This window comes from Macrosteles quadrilineatus, unplaced genomic scaffold (assembly GCF_028750875.1).
Source record: "Macrosteles quadrilineatus isolate MER2022 unplaced genomic scaffold, UCM_ALF_1.0 Scaffold_2__2_contigs__length_208266976, whole genome shotgun sequence".
Lineage (NCBI taxonomy): Eukaryota > Metazoa > Arthropoda > Insecta > Hemiptera > Cicadellidae > Macrosteles > Macrosteles quadrilineatus.
In genome coordinates, this window is record NW_026542595.1 from 100,936,365 (window position 1) to 100,950,647 (window position 14,283).

The window sequence follows — 14,283 nt, forward strand, 5'->3', positions numbered from 1 at the left end:
GTCTAGAGTCTCCTCGTCTACAGCCCACTCGCCTACAGACCCCTCGTCTACAGCCCACTCGTTTACACTCCCCTCTGAGCCCTTGTCTCGATTCCCCTCGTCTATAGCCCACTCATCTAAAGTCCCCTCGTCTATAGCCTACTCATCTACAGCCCCCTCGTCTACAGCCCTCTTGTCTACAGACCTCTTGTCTAGTCCCCGAAGTCTATGGCCCACTCGTCTACAGCCCCCTCGGTCTACAGCCCTTCTCCGTCTACAGCCCCTTCGTCTACAGCCCTCTCATCTACTGTCCCCGAAGTCTAAAGCCTACTCAACTACAGTCCCCGAAGTCTACAGCCCCCCTCCGTCTACAGCCCCATTGTCTACAGCCCCCTCGTTTACAGCCCCCTCGTCGACAGCCCTATCATCTACAGTCCCCGAAGTCTAAAGCCTACTCGTCTACAGTCCCCGAAGTCTACAGCCCCCTCGTCTTCAGCCCCCCTCGGTCTACAGCCCCCTCGTCTACAGCCCCCCTCCGTCTACAGCCCCCTCGTCTACAGCCCTCTCATCTACAGCCCCCTCGTCTACTGCCCTATCATCTACAGTCCCCGAAGTCTAAAGCCTACTCGTCTACAGTCCCCGAAGTCTACAGCCCCCTCGTCTACAGCCCCCTCGTCTTCAGCCCCCCTCGGTCTACAGCCCCCTTGGTCTACAGCCCTTCTCCGTCTACAGCCCCTTCGTCTACAGCCCTCTCATCTACTGTCCCCGAAGTCTAAAGCTTACTCAACTACAGTCCCCGAAGTCTACAGCCCCCCTCCGTCTACAGCCCCTTTGTCTACAGCCCCCTCATCTACAGCCCTCTCATCTACAGTCCCCGAAGTCTAAAGCCTACTCATCTACAGTCCCCGAAGTCTACAGCCCCCTCGTCTACAGCCCCCCTCCGTCAACAGCCCTCTCATCTACAGTCCCCGATGTCTAAAGCCTATTCGTCTACAGTCCCCGTAGTCTCCAGCCCTCCTCCACCTACAGCCCCTTAGTCTAAAGCCCTCTCATCTACAGTCCCCGAAGTCTAAAGCCTACTCAACTACAGTCCCCGAAGTCTACAGCCCCCTCTTCTACAGCCCTCTCGTCTACATTCTTTGAAGTATAAAGCCCACTCGTCTACAGCCCCCCCGTCTACAGCCCTCTTGTCTACAGACCTCATGTCTAGTCCCCGAAGTCTATGGCCCACTCGTCTACAGCCCCCTCGGTCTACAGCCCTTCTCCGTCTACAGCCCCTTCGTCTACAGCCCCTTCGTCTACAGCCCTCTCATCTACTGTCCCCGAAGTCTAAAGCCTACTCAACTACAGTCCCCGAAGTCTACAGCCCCCCTCCGTCTACAGCCCCATTGTCTACAGCCCCCTCGTTTACAGCCCCCTCGTCGACAGCCCTATCATCTACAGTCCCCGAAGTCTAAAGCCTACTCGTCTACAGTCCCCGAAGTCTACAGCCCCCTCGTCTACAGCCCCCTCGTCTTCAGCCCCCCTCGGTCTACAGCCCCCTCGTCTAGAGCCCCCCTCCGTCTACAGCCCCCTCGTCTACAGCCCTCTCATCTACAGCCCCCTCGTCTACTGCCCTATCATCTACAGTCCCCGAAGTCTAAAGCCTACTCGTCTACAGTCCCCGAAGTCTACAGCCCCCTCGTCTACAGCCCCCTCGTCTTCAGCCCCCCTCGGTCTACAGCCCCCTTGGTCTACAGCCCTTCTCCGTCTACAGCCCCTTCGTCTACAGCCCTCTCATCTACAGTCCCCGAAGTCTAAAGCCTACTCATCTACAGTCCCCGAAGTCTACAGCCCCCTCGTCTACAGCCCCCCTCCGTCAACAGCCCTCTCATCTACAGTCCCCGATGTCTAAAGCCTATTCGTCTACAGTCCCCGTAGTCTACAGCCCTCCTCCACCTACAGCCCCTTAGTCTAAAGCCCTCTCATCTACAGTCCCCGAAGTCTAAAGCCTACTCAACTACAGTCCCCGAAGTCTACAGCCCCCTCTTCTACAGCCCTCTCGTCTACATTCTTTGAAGTATAAAGCCCACTCGTCTACAGCCCCCTCGTCTACAGCCCTCTTGTCTACAGACCTCTTGTCTAGTCTCCGAAGTCTATGGCCCACTCGTCTACAGCCCCCTCGGTCTACAGCCCTTCTCCGTCTACAGCCCCTTCGTCTACAGCCCTCTCATCTACTGTCCCCGAAGTCTAAAGCCTACTCAACTACAGTCCCCGAAGTCTACAGCCCCCCTCCGTCTACAGCCCCATTGTCTACAGCCCCCTCGTTTACAGCCCCCTCGTCGACAGCCCTATCATCTACAGTCCCCGAAGTCTAAAGCCTACTCGTCTACAGTCCCCGAAGTCTACAGCCCCCTCGTCTACAGCCCCCTCGTCTTCAGCCCCCCTCGGTCTACAGCCCCCTCGTCTAGAGCCCCCCTCCGTCTACAGCCCCCTCGTCTACAGCCCTCTCATCTACAGCCCCCTCGTCTACTGCCCTATCATCTACAGTCCCCGAAGTCTAAAGCCTACTCGTCTACAGTCCCCGAAGTCTACAGCCCCCTCGTCTACAGCCCCCTCGTCTTCAGCCCCCCTCGGTCTACAGCCCCCTTGGTCTACAGCCCTTCTCCGTCTACAGCCCCTTCGTCTACAGCCCTCTCATCTACTGTCCCCGAAGTCTAAAGCTTACTCAACTACAGTCCCCGAAGTCTACAGCCCCCCTCCGTCTACAGCCCCTTTGTCTACAGCCCCCTCGTCTACAGCCCTCTCATCTACAGTCCCCGAAGTCTAAAGCCTACTCATCTACAGTCCCCGAAGTCTACAGCCCCCTCGTCTACAGCCCCCCTCCGTCAACAGCCCTCTCATTTACAGTCCCCGATGTCTAAAGCCTATTCGTCTACAGTCCCCGTAGTCTACAGCCCTCCTCCACCTACAGCCCCTTAGTCTAAAGCCCTCTCATCTACAGTCCCCGAAGTCTAAAGCCTACTCAACTACAGTCCCCGAAGTCTACAGCCCCCTCTTCTACAGCCCTCTCGTCTACATTCTTTGAAGTATAAAGCCCACTCGTCTACAGCCCCCTCGTCTACAGCCCTCTTGTCTACAGACCTCTTGTCTAGTCCCCGAAGTCTATGGCCCACTCGTCTACAGCCCCCTCGGTCTACAGCCCTTCTCCGTCTACAGCCCCTTCGTCTACAGCCCTCTCATCTACTGTCCCCGAAGTCTAAAGCCTACTCAACTACAGTCCCTGAAGTCTACAGCCCCCCTCCGTCTACACCCCCATTGTTTACAGCCCCCTCGTTTACAGCCCCCTCGTCGACAGCCCTATCATCTACAGTCCCCGAAGTCTAAAGCCTACTCGTCTACAGTCCCCGAAGTATACAGCCCCCTCGTCTACAGCCCCCTCGTCTACAGCCCTCTCATCTACAGCCCCCTCGTCTACTGCCCTATCATCTACAGTCCCCGAAGTCTAAAGCCTACTCGTCTACAGTCCCCGAAGTCTACAGCCCCCTCGTCTACAGCCCCCTCGTCTTCAGCCCCCCTCGGTCTACAGCCCCCTTGGTCTACAGCCCTTCTCCGTCTACAGCCCCTTCGTCTACAGCCCTCTCATCTACTGTCCCCGAAATCTAAAGCTTACTCAACTACAGTCCCCGAAGTCTACAGCCCCCCTCCGTCTACAGCCCCTTTGTCTACAGCCCCCTCGTCTACAGCCCTCTCATCTACAGTCCCCGAAGTATAAAGCCTACTCATCTACAGTCCCCGAAGTCTACAGCCCCCTCGTCTACAGCCCCCCTCCGTCAACAGCCCTCTCATCTACAGTCCCCGATGTCTAAAGCCTATTCGTCTACAGTCCCCGTAGTCTACAGCCCTCCTCCACCTACAGCCCCTTAGTCTAAAGCCCTCTCATCTACAGTCCCCGAAGTCTAAAGCCTACTCAACTACAGTCCCCGAAGTCTACAGCCCCCTCCTCTTGTCTACAGCCCCCTAGTCTACAGCCCCCTCGTCTACAGGCCCAACATTTACAGCCCCTTTGTCTACAGCCCCGACATTTACAGCCCTCTTATCTACAGCCCACTTGTCTAGAGTCTCCTCGTCTACAGCCCACTCGCCTACAGACCCCTCGTCTACAGCCCACTCGTTTACACTCCCCTCTGAGCCCTTGTCTCGATTCCCCTCGTCTATAGCCCACTCATCTAAAGTCCCCTCGTCTATAGCCTACTCATCTACAGCCCCCTCGTCTACAGCCCTCTTGTCTACAGACCTCTTGTCTAGTCCCCGAAGTCTATGGCCCACTCGTCTACAGCCCCCTCGGTCTACAGCCCTTCTCCGTCTACAGCCCCTTCGTCTACAGCCCTCTCATCTACTGTCCCCGAAGTCTAAAGCCTACTCAACTACAGTCCCCGAAGTCTACAGCCCCCCTCCGTCTACAGCCCCATTGTCTACAGCCCCCTCGTTTACAGCCCCCTCGTCGACAGCCCTATCATCTACAGTCCCCGAAGTCTAAAGCCTACTCGTCTACAGTCCCCGAAGTCTACAGCCCCCTCGTCTTCAGCCCCCCTCGGTCTACAGCCCCCTCGTCTACAGCCCCCCTCCGTCTACAGCCCCCTCGTCTACAGCCCTCTCATCTACAGCCCCCTCGTCTACTGCCCTATCATCTACAGTCCCCGAAGTCTAAAGCCTACTCGTCTACAGTCCCCGAAGTCTACAGCCCCCTCGTCTACAGCCCCCTCGTCTTCAGCCCCCCTCGGTCTACAGCCCCCTTGGTCTACAGCCCTTCTCCGTCTACAGCCCCTTCGTCTACAGCCCTCTCATCTACTGTCCCCGAAGTCTAAAGCTTACTCAACTACAGTCCCCGAAGTCTACAGCCCCCCTCCGTCTACAGCCCCTTTGTCTACAGCCCCCTCATCTACAGCCCTCTCATCTACAGTCCCCGAAGTCTAAAGCCTACTCATCTACAGTCCCCGAAGTCTACAGCCCCCTCGTCTACAGCCCCCCTCCGTCAACAGCCCTCTCATCTACAGTCCCCGATGTCTAAAGCCTATTCGTCTACAGTCCCCGTAGTCTCCAGCCCTCCTCCACCTACAGCCCCTTAGTCTAAAGCCCTCTCATCTACAGTCCCCGAAGTCTAAAGCCTACTCAACTACAGTCCCCGAAGTCTACAGCCCCCTCTTCTACAGCCCTCTCGTCTACATTCTTTGAAGTATAAAGCCCACTCGTCTACAGCCCCCCCGTCTACAGCCCTCTTGTCTACAGACCTCATGTCTAGTCCCCGAAGTCTATGGCCCACTCGTCTACAGCCCCCTCGGTCTACAGCCCTTCTCCGTCTACAGCCCCTTCGTCTACAGCCCCTTCGTCTACAGCCCTCTCATCTACTGTCCCCGAAGTCTAAAGCCTACTCAACTACAGTCCCCGAAGTCTACAGCCCCCCTCCGTCTACAGCCCCATTGTCTACAGCCCCCTCGTTTACAGCCCCCTCGTCGACAGCCCTATCATCTACAGTCCCCGAAGTCTAAAGCCTACTCGTCTACAGTCCCCGAAGTCTACAGCCCCCTCGTCTACAGCCCCCTCGTCTTCAGCCCCCCTCGGTCTACAGCCCCCTCGTCTAGAGCCCCCCTCCGTCTACAGCCCCCTCGTCTACAGCCCTCTCATCTACAGCCCCCTCGTCTACTGCCCTATCATCTACAGTCCCCGAAGTCTAAAGCCTACTCGTCTACAGTCCCCGAAGTCTACAGCCCCCTCGTCTACAGCCCCCTCGTCTTCAGCCCCCCTCGGTCTACAGCCCCCTTGGTCTACAGCCCTTCTCCGTCTACAGCCCCTTCGTCTACAGCCCTCTCATCTACAGTCCCCGAAGTCTAAAGCCTACTCATCTACAGTCCCCGAAGTCTACAGCCCCCTCGTCTACAGCCCCCCTCCGTCAACAGCCCTCTCATCTACAGTCCCCGATGTCTAAAGCCTATTCGTCTACAGTCCCCGTAGTCTACAGCCCTCCTCCACCTACAGCCCCTTAGTCTAAAGCCCTCTCATCTACAGTCCCCGAAGTCTAAAGCCTACTCAACTACAGTCCCCGAAGTCTACAGCCCCCTCTTCTACAGCCCTCTCGTCTACATTCTTTGAAGTATAAAGCCCACTCGTCTACAGCCCCCTCGTCTACAGCCCTCTTGTCTACAGACCTCTTGTCTAGTCTCCGAAGTCTATGGCCCACTCGTCTACAGCCCCCTCGGTCTACAGCCCTTCTCCGTCTACAGCCCCTTCGTCTACAGCCCTCTCATCTACTGTCCCCGAAGTCTAAAGCCTACTCAACTACAGTCCCCGAAGTCTACAGCCCCCCTCCGTCTACAGCCCCATTGTCTACAGCCCCCTCGTTTACAGCCCCCTCGTCGACAGCCCTATCATCTACAGTCCCCGAAGTCTAAAGCCTACTCGTCTACAGTCCCCGAAGTCGTCTACAGCCCCCTCGTCTTCAGCCCCCCTCGGTCTACAGCCCCCTCGTCTAGAGCCCCCCTCCGTCTACAGCCCCCTCGTCTACAGCCCTCTCATCTACAGCCCCCTCGTCTACTGCCCTATCATCTACAGTCCCCGAAGTCTAAAGCCTACTCGTCTACAGTCCCCGAAGTCTACAGCCCCCTCGTCTACAGCCCCCTCGTCTTCAGCCCCCCTCGGTCTACAGCCCCCTTGGTCTACAGCCCTTCTCCGTCTACAGCCCCTTCGTCTACAGCCCTCTCATCTACTGTCCCCGAAATCTAAAGCTTACTCAACTACAGTCCCCGAAGTCTACAGCCCCCCTCCGTCTACAGCCCCTTTGTCTACAGCCCCCTCATCTACAGCCCTCTCATCTACAGTCCCCGAAGTCTAAAGCCTACTCATCTACAGTCCCCGAAGTCTACAGCCCCCTCGTCTACAGCCCCCCTCCGTCAACAGCCCTCTCATCTACAGTGTCAAGTCTGGTGAAAGCGGCTCGACGGCGGCAACAAAGCAGGGTCGACTTTACCTCCTCTTAACGCCGTTTCTGGCAACTGTAGATTCAAACTTGTTGAACACTGTGATGACACTGACTTCTAACTGTTAAACTTAATTGCGCCGATGCTTCTAAATGAGTCACTGAGTTTTATATAGATGTTGACTTCCGTGATTTCCGGTTATAATAATCCGGTTCGAAGTACCGCAAAAATGTTGGTTAGTTAATAAGGAAATTAAGGCTGCTCAAAATTTCGCCCATTTTATTAATTCTTGATTAAAGTAGGCTACTCATAATTGAATGACAATATAAAACAGGCTTATTTATTACTTTTTTGTAATGATACAGTGGACGTGTTAAAGGCAGTCATAAGTTATGTTTTGGCAGAACAATAACCTATATATGTTTATTTAATCTAAAATGTAAAATGTATTAATAACAGGCCATATTTATTTTATTTATGTGAAAAAACTAACTTTTTTTTGGAACAGCTATTGGTTGTTTTTACTTTTTTAATTTAGTAATTATGCATGAAGAAAATAATAATAATAAGTGAAAAAGGTTAAGTGGTGCAGCATTATGCAAACTTAAAAGGCGGTCGGAGATGTTGAATATGTATATGTTAAAATATACAGAGCCCTCAAATCACCTATTACCATCAGCTGCTACTGCATTTATGAGATATTTTAAATTATAAAGATGTGTTATGATACTCAGGGAACGGATCTTCTCATTTCATTTTTATTTCGGTTGCGGAACTTGGGTACATCAGCTAGTATTTTGTATTTACTGTTTTATAAATTGAAAATAATTAATAGACGTCATGAATAATTAATATGGGGTAATTATATTCTACAATACATAGATACACATACCATAGAGACCAGCAGCCAATCCCGGGTCACACCACGTGACGGCTTGTAAAATTTCTCTTACGCCATGGCATACTGAGCGATGCTCATTAATTAGCATCGCTTCTGCGGTATTCAGGGCTCTGTTCATCCTGTAATGAAAAAATCATGCAAATGTTTGTTTTAGGTAACTACCCCATGACGGTTTACACGCTTATACAAAATATAATAAAAATAATCTACAGTAGAACTCCAATTATCCGAACTCCAATTAACAGAATCTCCAATTATCCAAATCGCTTATTTCAACAATTTTAAAAACATAAAGCTACAGTAATAAGTTTTGCAAAATATCAAAGAATTGTTATTAAACACATTTAGCCAATTTTGGACTTTGATGGAACACTATTGACTTATTTGGATAATACTCATTCCACCAGTTCATGTGTACCACGATTACTACTCTAGTAATCGTGATGAGTACTGTAACATTCCCGCACATTGGAGTACATTTCGTGATTCAATTATGGTAAAACAGCAAGTGATTTAGTTTTTATTATTGCTTTCAATGGTATGTGTGTTTAACAAACATCTAAAATTCGACTAAATTGTATGTTTGTAGTGTGAAATGCACTTTGAGGTTAGTGGAAGTAGGCCTACATATCAATGGAATAAAAACAAGTGTTATTAGTGGTCATACTTATACGCATAGTGTTATTAGTAAAACAAATACTTAATAACTGCTCAAAAGGTGTAATTTAAACATAAAATGTATTTGAGGTTAGGAAGTTTTGACATGTGACACATGTGTTTGAGGTTAGGAAGTTTTGATACATGCATTTGAGGTTAGGAAGTTTTGATGCCACGGCCTTCTTGATCTACTGATCTGATGTGACGTCATAGCTTAATGTTGGTTTATTGGCAGTTTCACAGATTGCCAATAAACCAACATTAAGCTATGACGTCAGCGTCAGATCAGCAGATCAAGAAGGCCGTGGCTTCAGAACTTCCTAACCTCAAATGCATGTTTCACTGAAAAAATGTAGAAATCATATATTTTGAGCAGTGTTTAAGTGTTTGTTTTACTAATGTACCATTTTTATATAACTGAGTTGCCTAAATAAAGTACAATAACCATTCATATCACTTGTTGTTATTCCATTGTATCACTCTATGAACCACTAACCTCAAAGTGCATTACTCGCAACAAAGATATGTAAACATTCCTTTCAGCCTATTTTAATATTAAATTTAATTAATTTGATTAATAAATGTAACCGAGGCACATACGAAAAAAAATACTAATGATATAACACTGTTACTGTTATACCATAATATTGAATCACGAAATATACTCCCGACGTACGAGAATGTAACAGTGTTACAGTAAACAAAAACAGCTTCAACTGGTACAATCAACAGAATGAGTAAAGTGTATTATTCAAATCTGGCTCGATTCATGTTTATCATTTTTATGGAGTATGTTATTTACACGTATATACATGCCATAATAAAATGGCAAGCCCATTCGATGCTTATGATGGTTTCTGTAGGTGGTAGAAGATAGGCCTGCTCCTTACTGAGCTACCGATTTTTTCATAAAAAAAATTATATTTCAAATTTGGCTCGATAAAGTTTTATTATTTTTATGGAGTATGTTATTTAGACGTCTACACATGTTATAATTAAATGGCAAGCCCATTCAATGATTATGATGGTTTGTATAGGTGGTAGAAGATAGGCCTGCTCCTTAATGAGCTACCGATTTTTCAGATAAAAAAATTATATTTCAAATTTGGCTCAATAAATTTTGATTATTTTTATGGAGTATATTATTTAGACGTATACACATCTTATAATTAAATGGCAAGCCCATTCAATGCTTATGATGGTTTGTATAGGTGGTAGAAGATAGTCCTGCTCCTTACTGAGCTACCGATTTTTCAGATAAAAAAAAATTATATTTCAAATTTGGCTCGATAAATTTTGATTATTTTTATGGAGTATGTTATTTAGACGTATACACATCTTATAATTAAATGGCAAGCTCATTCAATGCTTATGATGGTTTCTATAGTTTGTAGAAGATAGGCCTGCACCTTACTGTGCTACCGATTTTTCAGATAAAAAAAATTATATTTCAAATTTGGCTCAATAAATTTTGATTATTTTTATGGAGTATGTTATTTAGACGTCTACACATGTTATAATTAAATGGCAAGCCCATTCAATGCTTATGATGGTTTGTATAGGTGGTAGAAGATAGGCCTGCTCCTTAATGAGCTACCGATTTTTCAGATAAAAAAAATTATATTTCAAATTTGGCTCAATAAATTTTGATTATTTTTATGGAGTATGTTATTTAGACGTATACACATCTTATAATTAAATGGCAAGCCCATTCAATGCTTATGATGGTTTGTATAGGTGGTAGAAGATAGTCCTGCTCCTTACTGAGCTACCGATTTTTCAGATAAAAAAAAATTATATTTCAAATTTGGCTCGATAAATTTTGATTATTTTTATGGAGTATGTTATTTAGACGTATACACATCTTATAATTAAATGGCAAGCCCATTCAATGCTTGTGATGGTTTCTATAGTTTGTAGAAGATAGGCCTGCACCTTACTGTGCTACCGATTTTTCAGATAAAAAAAATTATATTTCAAATTTGGCTCGATAAATTTTGATTATTTTTATGGAGTATATTATTTAGACGTATACACGTGTCATAAATAATGGCAAGCCCATTCAATGCTTATGATGGTTTCTATATGTGGTAACAGTTAGGCCTGCACCTTACTGTGCTACCGATTTTTACAGATTAAAAAAAAAAATTATAATTCAAATTTTGGCTCGATAAATTCTCATTATTTTTATGGAGTATGTTCTTTACACGTATACACATGTCATAATTAAATGGCAAGCCCATTCAATGCTTATGATGGTTTCTATATGTGGTAACAGTTAGACCTGCTCCTTACCCAGCTTCCGATTTAACAGATTCAAAAAACAAATATATTTTAAAATTCGCTTGATATATTTTCATTATTTTTTTGGAGAATGTTATTTACACGTATACACATGTTATAATTAAATGGGAAGCCCATTCGATGCTTATGATAGTTTCTGCATGAGTTAGAAATTGGACCTGCAGTCTGCACTTTAGTAGGCTAATGATGTTACAGATTCAAAAAAAATTATATTTCAAATTTTTCTCGATAAATTTTTATTATTTTTATGGAGTATGTTATTTAGACGTCTACACATGTCATAATTAAATGGCAAGCCCATTCAATGATTATGATGGTTTCTATATGTGGTAGAATTTAGGCCTGCTCCTTATTGAGCTACCGATTTTTACAGATTCAAAAAAAATTATATTTCAAATTTGGCTCGATATATTTTCATTATTTTTATGGAGTATGTTATTTAGACGTCTACACATGTTATAATTAAATGGGAAGCCCATTCGATGCTTATGATGGTTTCTATATGTGGTAGAAGTTAGGCCTGTATGATGTAGGATGTATGAGGTAGAAGTTAGGCCTGCAGTCTGCACTGTCGTAGGCTATAATGATTTTACAGATAAATATAAATGATGCAAATAATAATGAAATAAATACCAATGATATAAATATATATAATACGCTAAGCTGATTTTTGTAAACAGAACTCTTCCCTCATTCTGGACCTACCTGTACCTGCTCCATCTTAGGCTACTGCACTTGTATGTCTATTGAGTACTTCGTACACAAACCTGTACCTGGTGGGAGTAAAAGTTCGACAAAAGTGATCTAATACAAACGACCGTCTAATACAAATTAGATGCTTAAATATACACCACAAACAAAGGGAACATAAATGTTTTTGTAATAAAAAAAAACAAAAGGAGTATAAACTTGTTTTAATAAAACAAACTAACCTAGTAAGAAAACAAAATAAACATAAACTTTTGAAAACAAAACAGACTTTTTTAATATCATGATATAAATAATTTATAAATAAAAAACTTTTTTAAACAAAACGTTTTTAAACGCCCTAAAAAGTAGAAAATAATTTACAAATAATTTATAAATATGTTGAGAGAGTATAAATACTTGTACGATTTAAAACGAAAAACGTTGGGTGCATGCAATTAATTGATAATAATACATTAGTTCAGTAGGTGAAGGTAATTGTAAACTATCTATTGCATGCACCCCACGTTTTTCGTTTTAAATTGTACAAGTATTTATACTCTCTCGACATATTTATAAATTATTTGTAAATTATTTTCTACTTTTTAGGGCGTTTAAAAACGTTTTGTTTAAAAAAGTTTTTTATTTATAAATTATTTTATACTTTTTAGTTTTAATATGTGTGCATGTTAAATCTATTTCAAGCGTCTATGTCAGATTAAGACAGAGGCATGTGGGAAATCTAAGGTTTATTTGAGTTTCTTTGCATATAATTATGTATTAGATTGCATGTATGGCCTACCTACTAACTATAAATATATCAATCTATTTGATTTATTGTTTACTTTATAGAATACTAAATAAATAACAAATGACATTATTAACAAACTCCTTTATATCTGCAATCAGATTGTTTATCTTTATTTTGAAATGTTTGTTTGTATAAAGAATCTCTTGGGAGCAGAACCTGTAGCTCTTAACCTCTGCTTTTTGAACTGTCAAATTTAAGTATTTACAGCTGACTTAAATTAGTTGATATATTTACATCCTTTTAAAATGTAAACATGGAAAATTTGGAAGCCCATGGGGCGTAGCCCAAGGGAAATATGAAAATTAAATGATATAATATCGCATTGTCATGCATTTGTGAGCTATGTTTCAAATTTCAAGTCTCTAGCTTATCGGTTACATCGTTTAAAATTTATATCAAAATTTGTAGGAAAGCGAGCTAATAAAAACAAGCCCATGGGGCGTAGCCCGAAAGGAAATATGAAAATTAAATGATATAATATTGCAATGTCATCCATATGTGAGCTATGTTTCAAATTTCAAGTCTCTAGCTCATCGGGAAGTATCAAAATTTGCAAGAAATCGATTTAATAAAACAAGCCCATGGGGCGTAGCCCAAGGGAAATATGAAAATTAAATTGTATAATATTGCATTGTCTTCCATTTGTGAGATATGTTTCAAGTTTCAAGTCCCTATCTCATCGGGAAGTTAGTATAAAATCGGTTGCAAAATTTGTAGCGGACAAGAAAGCGACCTAATAAAAACGTTTTAATAAACTAAACTAATTTTTTTTAAATTTAAACTTAATAACCCGGGCCATCGAGAGGGTGAGCAAAGAGGGCAATTGAAATTTTTTTTTTTAATTCAAAAGAACAAACATAAGACTATGGAAATTAACTATTATTGGATTGTTTTGTATTGTATTATTGAATTATTGGGGTTTTTTGTAACATTCAAATAGTTTTGTTTTAATATTCAGTAATATTTATAAATTAGAAAATAGATTTTAGTCTCAGTTCTGGGCTGCACTTTACTTTACGTCCTACAGTCCTTCGAATGGAAATATCGATCGATATATCAATTATTATTGATCGATATATCGATTATTTCATTCGATATATCAAGTTGGGTTGGTTAGGTTCAAACCTAACCTAACTAACCAAATGAAATAATCGATGTATCGAATAATCTACATATTGTTATTTTTCATTCGATATTTTCATTCAAATGACTGTTGGACGTAAATTAAAATGCAGCTAAGTTCTGTTATAGGCTTAAAAACCTATTGTAAATTAAAAAGTTCTCTCGGTGGCCCAGTTCAGAAAACAAACATGTTTTTACTAAACATAACTTAAACCTAGGAGTGGCGAAAATATACTGAAGCAAAGCATATACTGAAAATCGGTTTCGACACTCCTAGGGTTAACGTAAAAACTAATTAGGCAGTGGAATTTCCTGTGGTGGAGGTGGGGGCCGGGGATAGCCAGGATCTATTCCTCCTCCTCCTCCTCCTCCATTGTAACCTTCTCCTCCTCCGTAGTTGCCTTCTTCATAATACTCTCCCTCTTCATATCCTCCATCATTACGTCCACCTCGACCCCCTCTGCCAGGACATGAGTCGGCCCCACTGAGTTTATCTTTGCCCTTCGTAATCCAGTCTTTGAATTCTGGGTCTTCCATCCACTGACTGACAAATTTGCGTTTCAACGGAGCTTTACTTACTTTGCTGCTCTTACCACCTTGCGATTTCGGATCTGGTGAGTCAACTTCCATTTCATCTATGTCATCTGCCGTCACAATTATATCATCCATGTATTCTGTCTCATTGGTACTACATCCTGGTGTCGGTTCGTAGGGCAAACGGTGGACCTACTCAACTGCTCATCTTGACCATCTTGACGAGCTCTGCAGCAAGCTCAACACTGCCATCTTCGCCCTCAGAAGAGTGAAGAGTGTTAGCACCATGGACGCTGTCAGGATTGCATACAGTTCTCTTTTTGAGAGCAATTTAC

At 44.3% G+C, this 14,283-nt stretch overlaps 1 protein-coding gene across 1 annotated transcript; it reads right to left on the bottom strand.

The window, feature by feature from the left end:
* Nucleotides 1-13,705: 13,705 nt before the first annotated feature.
* Nucleotides 13,706-14,083, bottom strand: LOC128984688 (single-stranded DNA-binding protein-like). The gene has a single exon (XM_054404029.1). The coding sequence runs from the start codon at nucleotides 14,081-14,083 to the stop codon at nucleotides 13,706-13,708; it is 378 nt and encodes a 125-aa protein (XP_054260004.1).
* Nucleotides 14,084-14,283: the final 200 nt, after the last annotated feature.